Raw genomic sequence first — 21,227 nt, forward strand, 5'->3', positions numbered from 1 at the left:
CAATCTATGATACAGCCCCCTTATTCCTCTTTTGCATCTAAACACATATGTATGTACCCAGAGACAGAGGAATGTCAAATAGTAGCTGAATATCATAAACTCTAGCAAACTATTTTTTTAAACAATCTATGATCTCTTAAGAAGGTTTTACTTCAGTTGCATATTTGAAATGAAATATTTTGTGCTTTTATTATAAATCTGGTAAACACCTCAACTGTAAAGCTTATCCTTCACTATCTAAAGGAAAAGCTTTTCCTTCTTTATCTAAAGAGACAAAGTCAGTTTCTGCTTCACAGGACTACTTATCAAGAATATACTTTATAATCTAATGGTTCTCAGTGACTTCAATTATCACCAATGTCTAGGAACAAACAAGAACTGAAAAATAACATTTGTAACAATTATATTTCTTTAGGGGATTTTGGAACAGCTTTTCAAGAAAAAGGCAGCTAATAGGAGACCAGAAAAACTTTCCTAAGCAGTAATAAAATCCCAGAAGGCAAACAACAATGTATTTTAAAAAATCTATAGTTATGGGGCAGCTAGGTGGTGCAGTGGATAGAGCACCGGCCCTGGAGTCAGGAGAACCTGAGTTCCAATCCGGCCTCAGACACTTGACACTTACTAGCTGTGTGAACCTGGGCAAGTCACTTAACCCCAATTGCCCCACCAAAAAACAAAACAAAACAAAAAAACCCCACACAAACAACAACAACAACAACAAAAACAAACCAAAAAAGAAATCTATAGTTAAGGGAACTGAACTAAATACAATTTATTTGAAGTTCATTCAGACACCCATTTCACTTCTGGCAATTGTTCACAACCACATTCATTTTAATAAAGACAACAAAAATAACTACTAGCCTTTGCAATGTGTTTTAAAGGTTTGCAAAGTGCTTTACATATTATAGCACCTACCTCCCAGAGTAGCTGTAAGGATAAAATGAAATAATATTTGGAAAGTGCTTTGTAAACCTAAAAGCAGTATCTACATGATAGCTATCATCACCGTTGTCTTCACTGCGTCACCATCTCATTTGATTCTCAAAACAATCCTGTGATAGGTAATTGCACCTGAGGTAGGTGCTATTATTATCTGCATTTTAGAGATGGGAGAAATTGAGAGAGGCTAAAGTGGTTTGCCAAGAATCACAAAGCTAGTAAATACATGATGCAGGATTTGAACTCAGGCCATCACTGTATCCCCTATGCCCCCCCCCAACTACCTCAGTCATTGAGGTACCCTTAAATTTTATTTGATTTTGCCTCATAGGTCACAGTTACTGATCCAAACTGTCATTGTAGTCTCTCCTTATCTAACCTTTACTCTATCTGAAGAAATTAACATAAGGACATTCTGAGAGCTTGAAGTGGGCCCAAGAGTCACAGTGAGCTCTTTGAAGCTAATCTTTTCCCACTCCTCAGTCATAGGACCAAAACTCTCTTCCCTCAGCCCTTTACTAATACATTATAAGGAAGATACTTGTTTTTCTGAAGTTCACTGTTGGGGGAAAAAGGGCAGGCAGGGGTAGTGAAAAGAAGGAAGTTCTATCAGCTTACAAGAGGAAAAGATATAGGGATGAGAAGAAATGTCATCTCCCCCTTCCCTTTTAAATGAAAGAATTACCTGTCCTGGGTACAGTGTAACCATATGCCTCTGAGCTTTCAGAAACTGAGGAAAGTGTTTTAAATCAGGATTGACAACATTGACTTTGCTGAAAACACTAGATTCTTCATAGGGGATTCTGGTTGGATAAAGGAAAGCAGTATCTTCAGGAGGGTACAGATGCCATCTTTTCCTAACCGGGGGGAAAAAAAGATGAAGGTTTATGCTCTATGCACTAGAAAAGACAATATAAGCTAACAGTCGTTAATTAATTGAATTAATTAAAAATCAAGTAAGATAAATTCAGTTCAAAGAATCATAAACTCTTAGAGCTGGAAGGGACCTTAAATGTAATCTAATTTAAACTGCAGAAATTCTCTCTATACTTTATTCAGCTTACAGTGGATGCCAGTGCTTGTGGCACTGTTGGTAGCCTTTAATTATTATACAGTTCTATCCTCTGCTGAGCCAGCCTACATCCTTGTGACCTCCACCCACTGCACCCTGTTCTGTCCTATGGGTTGAGTCTACTCTCTGTTCTAAAATATGGTAGCTCTTCAAATATTTAAAGACAATTAGTAGATTTGCCTTTACTCTTCTCTCTTGAGCCTAAATACAACTAGTGCTTTCAACCATGCCAACTATAACATGGTTTCTAGAAGTTTTATTATGCTGGTCATGGATTTCCCAAGTTAAGAATCTTTTAAGTGAATGTCATTTAAGCAATGGATATGTGCACTGCCTTTAAAACAAAAATAGGGTCTACCTATTGAAGGTTGCAGACCCACAGAAAGATGGTCTGTTCACTTTTAATTTAACTATTCAAATATAAAGAAACATATTGTTTAGTTCCAGATTATGGTTAACTAATTAAGAAGGAGATTAGAGTGGAGAGCAAGACAGATGAAAGCAAGAAAAAGGAAATAAATTGTAGGGAAAGAGAGAGGAGGGAGAAGAACGATAAGGTGCTCATTTCACTCTGAAATGGTGTATTTCAGTGTTAAACGTCTCCTTTCACGCTGATCTTCACAGAAAAGAAATAGGAGATGAGGACAGAGTAGAAGAATGAAAAGGCTTATGAGACTCTGAGGCAAGAGGTTCAGTATTAAGCTATTGTTATAAGTGACTAGGATATGGATATTAAAGCAGTAATAATAATAACAACTAATATTTGTAAAGCATTTTAAGAGTGTGACACAATTCACCTCACTTGAGCTCAACAATAGAGCAACAGTATAGGAGAGAGAGCACCAGTAATCAAATTACTTGTTCAAGGTCACGTACTGGTAACACAAGTAAAGCCATGCTCAGGTCTTCTAACAAGTCCAGTACTCTATTTAGCATTTCCATGCACAGCCTGACTTTTAAAATATTCACTTTTAAAAAAACTACTAAATTTTGGTTTTTTACACCAGTCACAATTTGCCTTCCCCATCTCCAACTCCCAAAGCAAATAGTTCAAATGAAACATGGCCCTTTGCTTTTCTTTTCAAACTTCAAAATAGATCTCTGAAATAAAGGTTTACTTTCCCATGAAGGACTTTGACAGACAGGTAAGGTTATGGCTTCAGTTTTAGAAATATACTATATGTTATAGTTTTTATTATAAGATTTTGTATATTACAAGAATACCCTGATTTTTAGTAGCTTACTTCTGAATCTTTGAGTTGTCCCTCAATTTACATGATTATCAAACTCCTTCTGACCTGCAAAAGATACTATAATCTTATCTCTGTACTTAGAGAGATGAAGACAGCCAGATTTCACTAAACAAAAAGGTAAATTTGAGAACTCTTATCATCTCTCCATCTTTGCTCAAGAAACCAAGCTAACAGATTTGGCTCTGCAAACACTTATTTCAAATTTCAAAGTATATTTATTGGCAATAGATTGGCAGCCTGATGTCAAAATATGGGTATCTTGTTCACAGTGGGCATTTTATAAACACTGGTTGAAGGAAAAAGGAAGAGTCCAAGAAATATAATGATGGTGCTGAAAAATGTTTTTGCCCCTTCAGATATTCCATTATATTTTTCTTAATTAACAAAAAAGAACAATGTTATTGGTAGGAAATATTTTCAGTAGAGCCAGCTGTAATAGCAAACAAAAAATCTCAAAAAGCTAGAAACAAACTAAGTACACAACATGTGGGGAATATATGAATAAATTACAGCATATCATTGAACTGGAACACTGTTACAAGAGATAACAAATACAAAGAATTCAAAGAAACACAGACTTATATAAATTGAGTATAGAAAGCAACGACTGTAAATAAAGTCACCACTGACAACATCAATCATAATAAACACATAGGAGAATCCTGTTATTACATTGATAAAGTTAATAGAGAGGTAAATTTTTCTTTTAAAAATACACATAGGGGCAGCTAGGTGGGGAAGTGGATAAAGTACCAGCCCTGGATTCAGGAGGACCTGAGTTCAAATCCAGACTCAGACACTTGACACTTACTAGCTGTATGACCCTGGGCAAGTCACTTAACCCCCATTGCCCTGAAAAACAAACAAACAAAAAACAAAACACACATATTTGTAAAGACTGTTTTCTTTTCACCTTTTGCATTTTCTTTTGTTATTTATATTATATTGCCAATGACCTCTTAATTGCCAAATCAAATGACCTTTTCTCAATCCTCATTCTTCTGATTTCCTTTTTCTCTTTCATACTCTCTTCTCTCTAGGTTCTTGTAACACAGCTCTCTCCTGGAAGGATGGGGTAGTCAACAGTGTAAAATATTTCAAAAAGGAAAGGCAGAATGAAGAATGAGAAAAGGCCTTTAGATTTGTCAGCTGGGTAACTAGTAACTTTAGAGAGAAAGGTTTCAGTGGTGTGGTGGTGATGGCCTTTAGAAAGATGAGAAGTGACTGGGTAGTAAGAAAGAAGCAGTGAGGGGCAGCTAGGTGGTGCAGTGGATAGAGCACCAGCCCTGGAGTCAGGAGTACCTGAGTTCAAATCTGGCCTCAGACACTTAACACTTACTAGCTGTGTGGTTCTGGGCAAGTCACTTAACCCCAATTGCCTCACTAAAAACAAACAAACAGAAAAAGAAAGAAAGAAGCAGTGAGAATACGCTTGTTTTTTTGTTTTTTGTTTCATTTTGACAGGGCAATGAGGGTTAAGTGACTTGCCCAGGGTCACACAGCTAGTAAATGTCAAATGTCTGAGGCCGGATTTGAACTCAGGTCCTCCTGAATCCAGGGCTGGTGCTCTATCCACTGTACCACCTAGCTGCCCCCGAATATGCTTGTTTTTATTAGATCTTTAGCAATTAATGGGTTCCTAGACAGATGGATGGTCTGAGGAAGGGCAGAAAGTGAGGGGAACCTTTATTTGTAGGATGAGGTAGACCTGAGCATGTTTAAAAGTATAAGGAAGAGAATAGAATGTGAGGATGATCAATGGAGCAAGGTCCTGGAGGAAGTAGGAAGCCATGGGATTAAGAGTATAAGTATTAGGCATAAACCTGGATAAGAAATTTAAATTTGTATGGCTGTTTTGGAAAGTAATTTGGAACTATTCCCCATTATTTACTTATCTGTGCATACCCCTAGACCCAATAGTATCACAACAAGGCCTATAACTCAAAGAAATCAAAGTGAGAAAAGATTCTTTTCAAACAAAAGTATTTATATCATCTGTGTGTGCGTGTGTGTGTGTGTGTGTGTGTGTGTGTGTGTGTGTGTGCGTGCATGCATGCATGCACGGGCAGGGATGGGGGGCGGGGGTCGCAAGACCTAGAAACTAAAGAGGGTGTCCGTCAATTGGGAATGGCTAAACAAACTATGTGATGTGAATGTAGTAGAATCCTACTGTGCTGTAAGAAAAAAATGAAAGGAAGAAACCAGGGAAATCTGGTCTGAACCGCTGCAAAGTGAAGGGACCAGAACTGGGAGAAGAAGTGATACAATAATAACAATACTGTAAAGATAAACTTTCAAAGACCTAAATAGCTGATCAATACAATGACCAACCATGATCCTACAGGACCAATGATGAAAAATGTTACCCACTTCCTGAGAGAAGGGCTATGGACTGAAAATGCAGAATGAAACTCACATTTTTGGATATGACCAATGCAGGACATGAATTTATTACAAAGGTTTTGTTTTTCTTTCCCTTTTTTCTGGGGGGGGTGGGGGGGGCGAGGTGTGGGGGAGAAGTAAATGCTTGTTAAATATGGAATTGGAAATTATATTAAATTAAAAAACATTTAATTAGATGAGAAAGAAGGACAGGCATGGAAGAGAGGAGATAGGGGAGCTCAGGATAGATGGCTTTATTCTCAGTAAAATAGGAATGAAGGTTAACTGCTTATAGAGACTGAATAACTGTGGAGTCTGAAGGATTTGAAGACAAGCTTGGAGAAGCATGGAATAGCTATAGTGATGACTGTGGCATTTAGCTAACCAGAGGTGAGTAACAAGTGCCACATATCCACACAAGAGGATCTAGTTGAAGTTAGATAGCTTGTTTTTGTATATGAAGAATGTGACAGTAGACACAATGCTGGACTTGGGAAAGACCTGGAAGCCTCAATTCTAAGCTCTCTCACTTGATCACTGTAGGACCATGGGCAAGTGAATTGGCATCCCTGTGCCTCAATTTAATCATCTGCAAAATAAGGGCCATGAGATCATAAATTTAAAATAGAAAGGGACCTTGGAGATGATGCAGTCCATAATTTTACAGTTTGGCAAACTGATGACTAAAGATAGTAAGTGATGTGGCCAAGGTCACATAGGTAGTAAGCCTTAGAGTCAGGCTTTGAATGCAGGCCTATGGCTCCCCAACAAGGACCCTTTCCATTGTATGCCAAGCAGCCTCTAATGGTACTTCTCCTATTACCTACCTCACAAGGTTACTGTGAGGAAAGCACTTTGCAAAGTCTAAAGTATTATTTGAATGTTAGTTGTTTCTTATAGTTAATCCAGGCAGCATCATTTTGTGATATCCTTCAGTTCTCACTGATTCAGGCATATGAATGGAGAAGGTAAATAGCAAGGGTTACCTGGGACATGAGATGAGCAAGAAAAGTGGAAGGAGAAAGCCACAAGAGATTTCAGGAGTGGAGATGCCATTCAAACTTCTGATGCACGGATCAGAATTGACAGATTAAGAAAATGATGAATTGAGACTGAGGATCCTAAGGTCAAAATTAGAGAAAGAAGCAAGGTTTGGTAGTAGTTAGGCAATAAAAGGGCAAGAGATTTTGCTGAGGAGAATTTCATAATTCAAGATATTGGCAGGTGGGGACTCATGAATAATGGTGCAATCCAAAGTATGTCACTCCTATGAGTAGATGAGGTCCAGTTAAGGAGGATAACCCCAAGGATGAGGATGTGGAAGAATTCCAAAGCCAGAGTAATAGGAAAGTCATCAACTTGAAGTTGCTGAGGATGATGAGTTAAGGGAGAGAAAAAGGTAGTCCCTGAGGACAGAAGAGGGTCCTGGAGAATAGTAGATGGTAATGAAAAGGATCAGGCATGGGTGACTGAATCAGATGGAATAAATTTCAAAGGAACAGCTGTTGAGTGGCGGTGGCAGAGTAAGGATCTAGAAGCTGTAGTAAAATAAGAATCACAGACCATAGATTTAAAATAGGAATGTAACTCAGCAATCATCTATTCCAATTCCCTCATTGTACAGAGGCAGAAAATGGGGACCAGTCAGGTTATGTAACTTGCTAAAGGCTATATAGGAAATAAATGACAGAGTCAAGACTCAGACCCACATCTTCTCATTCCAATCCAGGGCAAAGTCATTATACTGGCTCTTCTTCCTATGAGTTGTAGGAACATGGGGAAAGGAACATTCAGCACTGGAGGAGGTAATGGGGAGTGATCTCTTCAGTGCAATAAGGATAGAGTACTTGGCTACAGTCAGGTTGAGATGGGTTTGAATTCCACTTAACAAGCTGTGTGAACCTAGGCAAATCATAACCTCTCTGAGGTTCAATTCACTAATGTATAAAATGGGGATAATAATGGCACATGGCTCAAAGAGTTGTTGTATCAATTGAAATAATACACAAAGTGCTCTGCAAACCTTAAAGTATTACATAAATATTAGTTACAACCACCACCACCACCACCACCACCAATAGATGAGGAAGAGATCAACAATAAATAGCAATGTATAATGAAAGGATAGCAATGTTAATGGTAGGAAATATTTCTAAAAGAACCAACTGTAATAGCAAACAAAAAAAAAACCCTTCCAAACTAGAAACAAATGAAGTACCCAACACTTGGGGAATTAGATGGATAAATTACGGTATATCAATGAACTGGAATAATGTGTCAAAAGAGATAACAAAAACAAAGAACTTGAAGAAATACAGAATTGCATGAATAGAGTATAGAAAATTTCATGACTTCTATAGGACATGGAGAAAACAGCAAGCAAAAGAAATGACAGGGGCAGCTAGGTGGCACAGTGAATAAAGCATTGGCCCTGGATTCAGGAGGACCTGAGTTCAAATCCGGCCTCAGACACTTGACATGTACTAGCTGTGTGATCCTGGGCAAGTCACTTAACCCTCATTGCTCTCCCCCGCAAGACAGGTTGGGGGAGATATAGGACTGAGCTGGGTAGGAAAAGAATAAGATGTGGTAGAGGAAAAGGAATTTTGCTTTGGCAAGTAGTAGCTCTTAATGACTGAGAGTAGGGGCAGCAGAAAGAAATCATGTTCAACTAGGGTGATTTCCTAGTAAATAGGGTAATGGGAGAAAGAGGTAGACAGAAGCTTGTAGACTTAATTAATTCTAAGGTTCTAGTAAGAATGTTGGCATAATGGCACCTATTAATTGGCTTCATTAAAATGAGAAAGTGCATATAGTATCATTCAGAGGGCGATCCGTACATCAGTGTTCTGACAAATATTCTAGCCACAGAACACTTTGGGGCTTATAAGATACTAATGACTCACAAATGTTTGAAGGAAGGTTTGGAGCTATGGATTTCCTTTCCTGTCAATTACTCAGATAAATTTATCTTTTCAGGGTTCTTTGATCTCAGGTTTGCACTTTAAAGTTCCTACTCAGCTCTGGTCTTTTGGTCAGATATGCTTGAAAGTCCTACACTCCACTAAAGGTCCATTTTTTTCCCCTCTGGTAGGATTATGCTGAGCTTTGCAGGATAAATTTTTGCCTCTTATAATATTATATTCCAATATTTCCTCTTGTTTACAGCAGAAGTTTGCCAGGTCTTGTGTGATGCAGTGATCAAATGGGATCATCTTTGTAAAAAGCACTAAGCACAGTGCCTGGCACAGAGTAGGCACTATATAAATGCTTGTTCCCTTCCCTTCTCAGGCTGAGGAAGTAAAAGGAATCAAGAAATTAAGACTATCTTCATCCTCATGGAACCCTTACTGATATCAAAAGGGAAGAAATACAGATGCTTCCTGAAAACAGTTTGGACAATACTGTGCTACATCATGCTATCTTTACAAAGACATTCTCAGTTACCTTCCTTGTACCTGGAACACTAAGTTACAACCATAGGAGTCCAAATGGCAAGGTGTGTTGGCTCCCAGTGAGCCAATCCACAATGTGCTTTCTCTTCCATTTCTTCCAGGAAAACCGAAGTCAGACCATGCTACATTCTGTTTAGGAAAAAAGAAGTTACAATTAGTGACTCAATCAACTAATCATTTGATCAGTCACATTATGAAAGTCAGTCCATTTTTCAAACTCCAGGGGCACTATCCTTTAGATATGAAGTTGGACATGGTGTTTAAGTGGGTAGGCTGACCTACAGAAACCTACCAAACCAAAGTACTAAAATAACTAATTCCAATAAGCCAACAATAACCACTTGTCATTGTTTTGAAGGGAGACTATTTCAAAGTCCAACATTAAATGAAAGCGACTGTTCTCCCCACTGCAATATAGTCCCTCACACTTTCTCCCTGGGACATACAGAGGATACTTATCTTTCTGGGTAAATCACTTCTTAGGCAAAATCAAGCAATATGAATCTACGCAGTGGCCATGTCCAAAAATGTATCTTTTTTTGTGTACCTTTTTTTATACCTTGTATCCATCACTTCTCTGTCAGGAGGTGGGTTAATGTGCTTCATCAAAGGTCCTCTGGAAACATGTTTGGTCACTAAATTGATCAAAGTTCTCAAACTTTTCAAAGTTATTATTTTTTTTTTGGTAGGGCAATGAGGGTTAAGTGACTTGCTTAGAGTCACACAGCTAGTGTCAAGTGTGTGAGGTCACATTTGAACTCAGGTTCTCCTGAATCCAGGGCTGGCGCTTTATCTACTGCACCACCTAGCTGCCCACAAAGTTATTTTTCTTAAACTTAGAAACTCCAACCATTTCAGTGACCAACCACAATTCCAAAGGACTCATGGTGAAAAACGCTGCCCACAGGCAGACAGAAAACTGATGGACTCAAATGTGCATAATGAAGCATGTCTCTTTTCTCTCTCTCTGTGTGATAATGTAAAAATATGTTTTGCATGACTGTACATATTTGTAATAGGTTTTTTCTTGCCTTCTCAATGGATAAGGAAGGGTGGAAAGAGAGAATTTGGAACAGGAAATAAAATGGAATCAATTATGTGTTTTTTACAATGTTGATGTCCTTGTATAAACTGTGTTTTGTGGCTGTCTTCAGTCTGTGTCAATAGTATTTTCCTGCTTTTATAAAACATTAAAAATTCTTACTATGGTATTTGAGAGGGAAGATATATAAATGAAAGAAGGTAAAACTTCTTGCAAAGGATTTTGATTTTTAGGGAGTTTTTAAGCATTTTAAATTCTTCTTAATGTCAAATTATTATCCAGATTGAAAGTGAGATGTTTTACCTGCAAAACATCTGTATTATCTTCAAATACACTGGCGAGATATTTGTAGTCAGCATAAGCCCAGAACTCAGAATTATCATAATGGCTAAATGGTCCAGCAGAGTTAACACCCTGACCACAGATCCAGGCCAGAAATTCCTCAAGTGTAGCGTCTACATAACTGCACATAGTTTCAAACTGAGGAACTGCAACAGAAGTGAAATTAGTGTTAAATGTATGCTGAATACCCATTCTAAGAATAAAAATGGAAGTTGATTTCAACAATTACAACTGTAGCTTTCTTTGACATCAATTTTTAAAAAACCTTTGTTTTCCAACTTCTCTTATTCCCTTCCTCCCCACTCCACCCCCCAAGAACTAAAGCAATTCAATATAAGTTATACATGAGTAGTCATGCAAAACATCTCCACATTAGCCAGGTTGTGAAAGAAAACAGACAAAAACAAAACTTCAGATTAAGGAACTATCAAAAAAATTATGCTTCAATCTGTTTTCAGATACCATCAGTTCTTTCTCTGTAGATGGACTGCAATTTTCATAAGTCTTTCAGAGTTATCTTGGATCTTTGCATTGCTGAAAATAACCAAGTCATTCACAGCAGATCATCTTACACTATTGCTGTTATTTTGTATACAGTACATTTCACTCTGCCTCAGTTCATGTAGGTATTTCTGATAGCATCCTGCTGTAGCATTCTTTGAATAAATCATGGTCTATCATGAGCTTTTTTATTAGAATAAAAGTAAAGTGACAGTGCAGCAGAATAGTCCATACCAAAACATTACTGATTAAGCACAAGTTGCTGTGTTTTGCCTTTTAATTCTTAAGATTCAAAATGGTAGTAACACACTGCATCTCGGTACCTGCATTTAGAATATACAGTTTTATGTGCTGTACCTCAAAAAGGCATAATGGAGCTGTGGAGGACTGACTGAAGGATAAGCAAAATGTTCAAGGAAATGCGGTGGCTTCGGTACAAAACACACATTTTTGTCTGGAAAAATAAAGTCTTGGAAAGAACGTAATCCAAGTCTATTAAATTCTCATGTGAAAGGATGAAATTAGATTTGTTTTCCCAATTCTGAAGTATTGGGGGGGGGGGAAGGTGTTTATCCTTGAATCTTGTTTGTTTTGTTTTTGGTTTTTTTGGGCAGGGCAATGAGGGTTAAGTGACTTGCCCAGGGTCACACAGCTAGTATGTGTCAAGTGTCTGAGGCTGGATTTGAACTCAGGTCCCCTGAATCCAGGGCCTGTGCTTTATCCACTGTGCCACCTAGCTGCCTCCATCCTTGAATCTTAAGGAAAATAAAAGGAAAAACATAGTGCTATTGGGAACACCACCATGTCAAGAGGGAAAATTGGGGTGCCTGAGATTAAATGTGCAAACATATTTCTCCCCTAGAAAAGTATATGGATACAGAAAATTGCATATGCTGTCAAATGTGGTCCTTTGCTACCTGTTTCATAATTCTTTTTATTTGTTACAAGGTGGTAGTGGGAGGCTATATTTGGAAAAGATTGTGATATAAAGGTAAAAATTATCCGTAACATTTTTTTATTAAAAAATTAAGGTCTGGGGCAGCTAGGTGGCGCAGTGGATAGAGCACTGGCCCTGGAGTCAGGAGTACCTGAGTTCAAATCCGGTCTCAGACACTTAACACTTACTAGCTGTGTGACTCTGGGCAAGTCACTTAACCCCAATTGCCTCACTAAAAAAAAAAAAAACAAAACAAAAAACCCCAAAATAAATAAATAAATAGTTTTTAAAAAGCATGTTTAACCTACTTAGAACTTTAACAAGATGAATGAAAATGGATGCTGTTCATACAAATGAGTCTTAAATATTCATTAGAGGAGGTCCTATAGTACGTTGTTAATAGTTCAAGGTATAAATAGACTTCAAAGTAATAAGAATTCATTTCTTTAAAATATAATTTAATTCAGAATGGCCTTCTCTCCATTTACTCTGGTTCAGTGAGGTTGCTTTTTTGTATATATTGTGGGCAGTAAACACATGAAAATTACACAAAAGCTATACAGACTAAACACACACATATTTACAAGGCTTTAGAACAATAAAGAAATCATTAAGGAAGAATTTTGATGTTCTGCATGTATTTCTAATTTATTAAGATAGTATTATAGGGGGCAGCTAGGTGGCATAGTGGATAAAGCACCGGCCCTGGATTCAGGAGAGCCTGAGTTCAAATCTGGCCTCAGACATTTGAGACTTACTAGCTTTGTGACCCTTCAAGTCATTTAACCCTCATTGTCCCCCCACCCCCACCCCCAGCCTTCCAAAGTGTTATAGAGGGCATCTATTAAATTCTCTGTCAAAGGCAGAATACTGAACTGAGCAAATTATTCCTTGATCTAGCTTATTATTGTGATATTTTGTTAGATACTATATTCTTATGTAGTCTAAGGAGGCTTTTAACATAGTATTAAATAAATGTATATTTCTATTCCTATATTTATTCCTCCCTTATTCTGGTCTTTTGTTCTGAATCTTAACTGCAAAGCAGCAAACCTTATACCATCTAACCTGTAGGAGATCACTGTAAATATTTACTGAAATGAATTTTTAAAACAAAACGTGATAGATCTTCCGAAAGAGAAAAGACATCTATAGGGCATGAGATAGTTTCTAGAAATGAATGAGATGATCAAGAGAGCATTATGATACCATTTAACTTCACTATTTTTGTAAGGTGATAAATGACTCTATAAGTAATCAAATAAATAAACCCCTCTTCCCCTGGTCCCCACCCAAGTTCCTATACTTAGAAAAGACTATATAATCATACTTATTCCTAGTTCCTTATCCAGAGACTGGAGTTATTATTTTGCTAGAGGATCCAATAAGGTTTATACAAAATAAAACTCTTATACAACCTCATACTCTGACCAGAGAATGACTGGCTAAGAACTTAAAACAACACTGGATAAGCTTTGAGTAAATCAAATGCATCTGCATGTGTATCACTGTCCTTAGTTTTTAGAGGTGATACTCCTAACTGTGGATACATTTATATGTAGTTCCAGGAAGAGAGACAATGCCTGACAAGCAGTCTCTTCTACATTACCCATGCTGTTATGATATCCTGTTAGATGTCATGACATGTATAGATATAACTGATAAATGTTATATAAATGCTAGCTATTATTATTGTTGTTGTGATTATGATCTTTTCACAATGAAGTGTTACACAGGAATGCTTTACTTTATACTGCAGATTGTATATGTGCCTAGAAAAGCTGTGTATACCCCAGAAAATGTGTAAACAGAGTATTTTAAATGTCCCAGGAAAAGCTGTTATTTTTTTTTTTTGCCAGAGCAGTGATTTCATGTGTGTAAGGAGTTCCCCATAAAGAACCCCTTCACCAATGCAGATCAGCACCTCTTCTGCAATGTCTAGTTTTAGAGCTGCCTGAGGTACTTAAAGTCACTTAAGTCATGAAGCCAGTATGTTAGAGGCTGAACCCAAGTCGTTGAGACTCTTGAGTATTGTTCTTGCTCCACTACTCCGTACTGATTTTTAAAGTATCAGATCATGACCTTAAAAAAAAAATCAATCGCATTCTAATTTATCTTTTTGGGGAGTACAGCTTGTTGCTAGGAGCCTGACCATAGAAAATACTCATTTCTGTAACATTTTAAGGTTTATAAAGCATTTTCCTTATTTTCTTTTATCAAGGTGAAAACGGGGGTTTAAAGACAGTATGAGTAACTTGCTCAAGGGTCACAATCAGGAAGTCTCAATTAGGTTTCAATTCCAGGCCCCTTCTCCTCTACTAGGCTGCAGCACCTCACCTAAGATCAACGTTCCCTCTACTGTAAAAAGGAGGGATTGGCCTAGATGTTCTTTGAAGAAGCCTTCCAGCTCTAAACCTGTAATAAATGTTTACTTTCTTATACTAGTGAGGTATATTTATAGAGAGAACAAAAGCAAAAAACTGGCTGTTAGACATTTGTATTGTCTTCTTTATCTTTGATGAGATCCAATTAAGAATCTCCTTTTACATTATAAATACCTTCAGTGAAAAAATATCTATTAATTTAAGCATTTCTTAGGTATTTCTGTGGAGGCTCTAGAGCTAGTCCTCTCTAGAGGTCTGTTCTGCTGGTCAGGGCATGGAAGGAGGCAGGCAGGGAGAAGCTCCCTTGTTTGGTTCATTTTTATTCTGTTCCCTCTTTTCTGAGGAAATTGCCCAGGAACAGTTCTCCTAATTTATCTAATCAGCCTTTCTATTTGCTTTTCTTTGCCCCTTTCCTATTCCTCAAAACACAACACAATGGAGAAACATGGTGGGGGGTAATGAGGCAAGGAGACATCTCAATGTCTGCTCTTGCCCACCCTAAGACTTGCTGCTACAGAAGCTCACAAAAACTCTCTGCAGGGGTTAACTTTTGTGCTGTCATAGACTCCTTTGTTAGCCTGGTGAAGTATAGAAATCCCTTCTTAGAATGTTTTTAAAAGCATGAAATAAAACACATAGGATTACAAAGAAAACCAATTATACTGAACTTCAGTTATCAAAGTATTAAAAAAAAATGTCAAAGACCCTAGATTAAGCATCTCTGTACTAGAGTAACTTTTATCCAGAAGCTACATATATCTCTCATTTAAAACAACAAAAACAATCTCCTCCATAGATAGTAAAGTAGTTTAATAACATGTTCCTTTTTTAAAAACAGGTAGGAAAACAACTGTGATCATGTGTTGAGTAATCATTTCAATAAGCCTGGCAATATTAACAAATACTGATGTGCTTTTACTCCACAGAATTCAGCCCCAAGTGAGTCACCTAAAACTATTAATAGAATGACTTGCCCCTAGGCCTAATGGAGCACCACTTTTCAGTCAAACTGTTATCCTAGAAAAGTCTGCATTATAGTTACCCTACTTTTGGCTAAACCACTGTCTTCATTTTCTGTTACAAATCTCGCCAAATGTAAACCAAATATTCATCTACCAATGCAAAGGGTGAATATTAAAACTACTATTTATTGGCTACTGAGAGGACAGGGGATGAAACTACACAATTATCCTTGAATGCTCTATCTGGACAGCCTCAAAGCATATTTGTACTTCATTTGGTTTGGCTATTCTGGTCATCTTCTTGTCACCGTGAGTGAGATTTTCCTCACCCCTTAGGTATAAGTGATTTAATGATGGTAACAATCAGTTTACAGACTACAAACTGTGATTGAACATGTTTAGGTATTCTTTAGCAGCTTAAGCAAATAATAATGAAGGAAGGAAGACAGGTACTAGCAGAGCAAATTCAAATGCTATATTGCCATGTGGTCTAGAAACCATCTGACCAACATTCATCCTGGTAGAAACCAAGCACAGTGGGTTCCACCTTAGTGGCCAGCAATCAAGGTGGCACTGCTTTAGGTGGAAAAAGAAATGCAATGGCCTAGCCAACTGGATGATGAGAGACTGATGGCTTCTTTCTCTCTACTTCACACTTATTGTACATGTACCACTTGGGTTGTGTTTAAGTTGTGAGGAGTCATTGTGTATAAATATCTGCGGATCCTGAGGCTTGGGGTCTTTGGGTCCTAGACCTGAGACCGGCTTTATTTGAAGACAGGACCCCCCTCTCAATAAGCCTATTTTCTTTGGCTTGGAGACTTTGTTTTTTCTTTGTCTAACAGTGTGACTTAGACATTTTTGCAACACCAACTGCTTTAAACTTTGGGTTCTACCGTTTGTTCTGGCAACAGGGATCAAATAAACCCTACTATGGCTCGTGGTCCTCTCTACCCACCCACCATTCCTATGACTCTCCAGACCAGAGCTCCTTTCTCTGCTCACCAATCTCCTATATGTGCTCTCTTCCCCTAGCAGAATGTAAGCTCCTTGAGGGCAGGGACTGTCTTTGTTCCATATTTGTATTCTAAAACTTAGCAGAGTACCAGGCTTAATAAATGCTTACGTTATATAGTCCTACCCCTTATTTCTATAATAGTAATGATTATTCTCCCCACTTCAACCCCTCTTCCCTGCTCAGAAAAGAAAAGAAAAAGAAAAATGTTACCAGTCTGCTTAAGATGCATTATTTCCTTAGGGCTCTTGAGTAGTTCAAAGCAGATTTAAGTACTTATTCCTCCTAGAAATTTCCAGAGACAGTTCACCCACCCGCACTCGCACATACCCCACATGGTCAGCTCCAGACCAGGTGACACATGGCTGTTGGGTAGGGCCACAGACCTGGTTCCAATGGTTACTCATTGTTGTGTGGCAAATGTACAGAAATCTGTTTTTCCAAAGACTTTAAATCTGCCCTACCACTTAGATGGTTGATAAACAAAGATTTATTGACATTAGTAGGCAAGTAGATGTCAGTGTCTTCTTGTTCTGATGTCAATGCCTGTATTGTTCATCCCTGGTTCACCATCTCCTCAAAGAGAGATATGCCAAAAGATAAGATTATAAAATGTTAAGGAAAGATGAAAGTGAAATAACCACACTGTTGATACTAGTATCACTCAACACGTATTAGTTTTCAACAGAGAGGAATGTTTTACTTTTAATTCTTAACTGGTTACACCATAATAATTATAAGCCTTTTAATTAACTATTGGTGTATTTTGCTGTGGTGAGTGCAATGGGAGGAAATGGACAACAGCTGCTCAGAATGGACACCCATGAATGAAGGGAACATGAAATCAATGAGATCACAGATCCATAGAGTGTTAAAGAGGGCTATGCTGCCTTGACAGTTATTATAAAGGTTTTGTGCCTTCCTAAACCACCCCCTACTCCCACTCCATTTCCCATTCACTGAAGACTTGGTATATAGATAGTAAGTCAATCTGTACTACCTCATGTCCCAGAGTTTCAATATGGCTGGCTCCTAGAAGCTATTCCTTCCTTTTACTCACACTGGACACACTAGCTAGTCCAACACAACTATACAAAGAGATGAATGATATAATCAGAAACCTTCTAACTCAGCTACTTGCAAAAGAGAATTCTTTCATTCTTTCTTTGTGGCAGTTGCAACCAACATTTATTTCTTACTGTTCTGATGCTGCTATCATAACAACTTTAGATTGTATATTTAAAAAAAATTTACCTTAAGCATATGAACTCTTTCCTTTCAAGCTTTATCATTAATGTTCTGTCATTTTTCACTGTAGGCAGTTGCTACCTTTATCTAGCTGACTGTCAAATTTGCTATTTAAGAGGAAATTCAGCTAAGTTTGGTATTTGGCAGCTTATAAATAAGCATGTTTTTGAGTCTGTGAAAAAGCTTCTGGAAATTACTCTTTCTCATAAAAAAAAAGCCAGAATAGTCAAATACAAAATAAAATAAAATATGGGCATGTTGTAGTTTGGGGCTTTTTCTACAATATGCTACAATTCAATATTGCATGCTGATCTTTGATAATTATCATTAAGTGCATCTACTACGATTAAGAAATTGACTCATAAATTGCCTAAAAGTGGTTATGTATCAAGGATTGCCTGTTTCCAGGTGTAAAAGTCTACGATCTTACTTCCTAAATCAAGAATAAATGACTATTTCTACAAAAGGAACTTGAATTTTCTTATAGAATAGCAGAGAAATTTAGGCATTTTAACTTAGAGCATGAATTTGAACATTTAAACTACGGGAGATTAAATTCACATTAGTCTCTAAAATATCTGGAAACTCTTAAGTATAAATATTTGCTTCAGTTATTTTTTTAAAGGATGAAACAAATTTTATATCAATTCTTGCCTGATATTTAATTTTAAAATGATAAAGTTATAGCAATTAAAAGATATTTTTTTAAGTGAGGCAACTGGGGTTAAGTGACTTGCCCAGGGTCACACAGCTAGTAATTGTTAAGTGTCTGAGGCTGGATTTGAACTCAGGTACTCCTGACTCCAGGGCCAGTGCTCTATCCACTGAGCCACCTAGCTGCCCCAAAAGATATTACTTTTAACAGAGCCAAATAATATGTCTAGGGGTGAGGCTGGGAGAACAGCACTCACACATGGGGAAATCCTAGGGTTAAGATTAAGGAGTTCGAAAATAATAGTGGTAATAAATAGAAGAGTGTCAAACTCACCATTAGCATTAACAACTGACTTTTTAGGGTAAGCATATTAGGTGCTTCATACGCTTATATGCTCTTAATTTTTTTCCTTGTGCCCTGTAAGGAATCAAATCAAAAGAAAAGGGAATAATAAACCATCCTGTTTCAACAACCAGAACACAGAGAAACAATGGAAAGATCTCTAAGGTATATTAAATTTTCAATTATCCAAGAACAAATTATCTACAGCCAACCAATATTTCCTAAATGTCTCTCTGTACATTACTGTGACAAATACTTTGAGGGAATATACAAAGTCTCAACCTCTAAAGAGTCTCCCACTTACTTTAGCTGACAAGAATAACATATATAAAATGTTTCCAAATTATGTGATACAAATGCCCTAAAAATTTAGAACAGGAGAAGAATAAAGATTGGGATATGGGAGGAGAAGGATTTGAGTTACCTCTTGAAAGATGGAGTCATATTTCTATCAGAGCCAGAGAGGGGGAAGAGATTCCAAGTAAGGATAACATAAACAAAGACATGGAGGCAATGAAATGTGCATGGTGTGCTTGTAGGGCAGAGAGGATACTAATCTGATTAGAGTAGTATTATTGAGAAATACTAGAAAAACACTGTTGAGAAACAGATCTACTCAAGGTTTAAAGTGGTAGGTAAGCACTAAAAACTGTTAGTACAGTAGGGGTGAGTGTGCTGGATAGGTTATCACCTGAATTCAGAATGCCTGATGATAATCTAGGCATGCCAGGGGAAAGACAGGTATTTTGAAGGAGAAAATCAATATGATTTAGTCATGACTGAATAAAGTCAGAATATAAAACTAGATGAAAAGTCAAACTCAAACTGAAAGATACTCATTTATTTGTATCATTATCTAAATCTTAATTTTTTTTCTTCACAAAGACCTATTAATACGATATTTGTCTAAACAAATGGTTGAATAATCCAGGGCTTAAACCTTTTGCATTCACGACCCCTTTTTGCCTGAGAAATTTTTATGTGAGCCAGGGTATATAGGTATGTAAAATAGGTACACGTATCCTTTTAAACTGTTGCCAAATTTTTGCAACCCCCACATTCAGTTACGTGATGCCATATGGGGTTGAGACCCACAGTTGAAGAAACTAGGAATAATCTGTTTGGGGAGCTGCATTCAGGGGAATCCTCTTAGTTCTCCAAATCAGACATCTCTAAGGTGCTTCTCCTCTCTCAGCTCTCATGTTCTGTGATTCTGGGATCCTAGACCTAGAGCCAGAAGGGACCTCAGTGGCTATCTAGACCAATTCTGCCTCCATTCTTTCATTCCCCTCAACTCACCCCCTTTCTACAGGTGAGGAAACTGTGGCACAGGGAAATTATATGACTTGCCGAGGCCACAAAGGAAGTAAGCATTACAGGTAGGATTTGAACTCAGGTCCCCAACTCCAGAGCCATTCTCCACACCCCGCCCCCCCCCCAGCTGCCTCCTAAGCTACAAGTTTACAAAAAGAAGAAAATTTTGTTTAAGTGTCATTTATCCCTTCCCTGAAGTAGGAAATAGTAAGTGTTGGCAAGAAAAGCTGAGCATCTTTGGAGTTGGGTTTATACCACACATAGCTACACAGACTGAATACAAGTCCCAGAATATCAGACATATTTTAATTAATTAGTGTAAAAATGCATTAAAAAGTCAAATAAAAACAAATGAGAAGTTAACCACTTCTTGGGGTAATTAGTACCACTACTACCATCTATTATCCCTAGTACTGAAAGTTAATTAAAAATTTTTTTAAAAAAGATATTCATGGGTGAAGAGTAAATAGACAAAGCTAAGCTTTAAGAGGATTATGGTTATAATCAATAACTATTTGCTATCTGCTTATTAAATACTTAGAACTGTGCTAAACTGGAGATAAGATGACAAAACTGACTTTAAAACAAACACACACACACACACACACACACACACACAGAGTCCACAAAAGTCCTGGTATCATTTTAAGCTTTATTAACTTCAGAGGTATGAAAGCTACAAACCTGCCTTAAAAATCATTTAGAAATTAAATTAAAATTCTCTTACACCGTTTTGTAAATTTTGAATAATTTAAAAAATTTTAACAAGATAGCTCACTTTGTCATTATGCATTGTAACTGTGACAATTTCTGGATGACAATTTCTCAGACCAATGGATTGGTGGAAGTCTACTTGCTTAGCTATCTAGGTCACATGATCTGCTCTCCACCAGATCTTTTTCTTGTGGAGGTCCGTGAAAACTGAAATGTATGCATTAAAACCTTGTTCTCTGCATAATCTTAAGGCTAGGTTTACAAGCTGTGGTATATGACTGTAATTGAATATTACTGTGCTATAAGAAATGACAAGCAGGATGATTTCAGAAAGTCTTGGAAAAACTTGTATGAACTGATGTATAGTGAAGTGAGCAGAACCAAGAGAATATTGTGCAGAGACAACAACTTTGTTTCATGAAGAACTGGGAATGATTTAATTATTCTCAGAAATACAATGATCCAAGACAATCCCAAAGGATAGTATCCACCTCCAAAGAAAGAAATGATACTGATTGAACACAGACTGAAGCAGACTATTTTTTCACTTTCCTTCACTGTTTTCTTATACAGAATGATTAATATGGTAAGGTTTTACATAATTGCACGTGTATAACGCATATGTTATTGCTTACTGCCTCAAGGAGAGGGGAGGGTGGTAGGG

The 21,227-nt window shown here is 37.4% G+C and overlaps 1 protein-coding gene across 5 annotated transcripts in view; it reads right to left on the reverse strand.

Annotated features, from left to right (window-relative positions):
* HSPBAP1 (HSPB1 associated protein 1) overlaps positions 1–21,227 on the reverse strand; it is a 51,352-nt gene that overhangs the window by 6,988 nt on the left and 23,137 nt on the right. For 3 of the 5 annotated variants that reach the window (XM_043999003.1, XM_043999002.1, XM_043999004.1), the window contains 3 exons: positions 10,453–10,637; positions 9,100–9,236; positions 1,631–1,802 (listed from right to left, as the gene is read on the reverse strand). In XM_043999003.1, the coding sequence (XP_043854938.1) occupies positions 1,631–1,802; positions 9,100–9,236; positions 10,453–10,637 (494 nt within the window). Of the gene's footprint in view, positions 1–1,630; positions 1,803–9,099; positions 9,237–10,452; positions 10,638–18,526; positions 18,611–21,227 lie in introns of all 5 variants that reach the window. The other 2 variants (XM_043999005.1, XM_043999006.1) reach the window with 1 other exon arrangement.

This window comes from Dromiciops gliroides, chromosome 3 (assembly GCF_019393635.1).
Source record: "Dromiciops gliroides isolate mDroGli1 chromosome 3, mDroGli1.pri, whole genome shotgun sequence".
Lineage (NCBI taxonomy): Eukaryota > Metazoa > Chordata > Mammalia > Microbiotheria > Microbiotheriidae > Dromiciops > Dromiciops gliroides.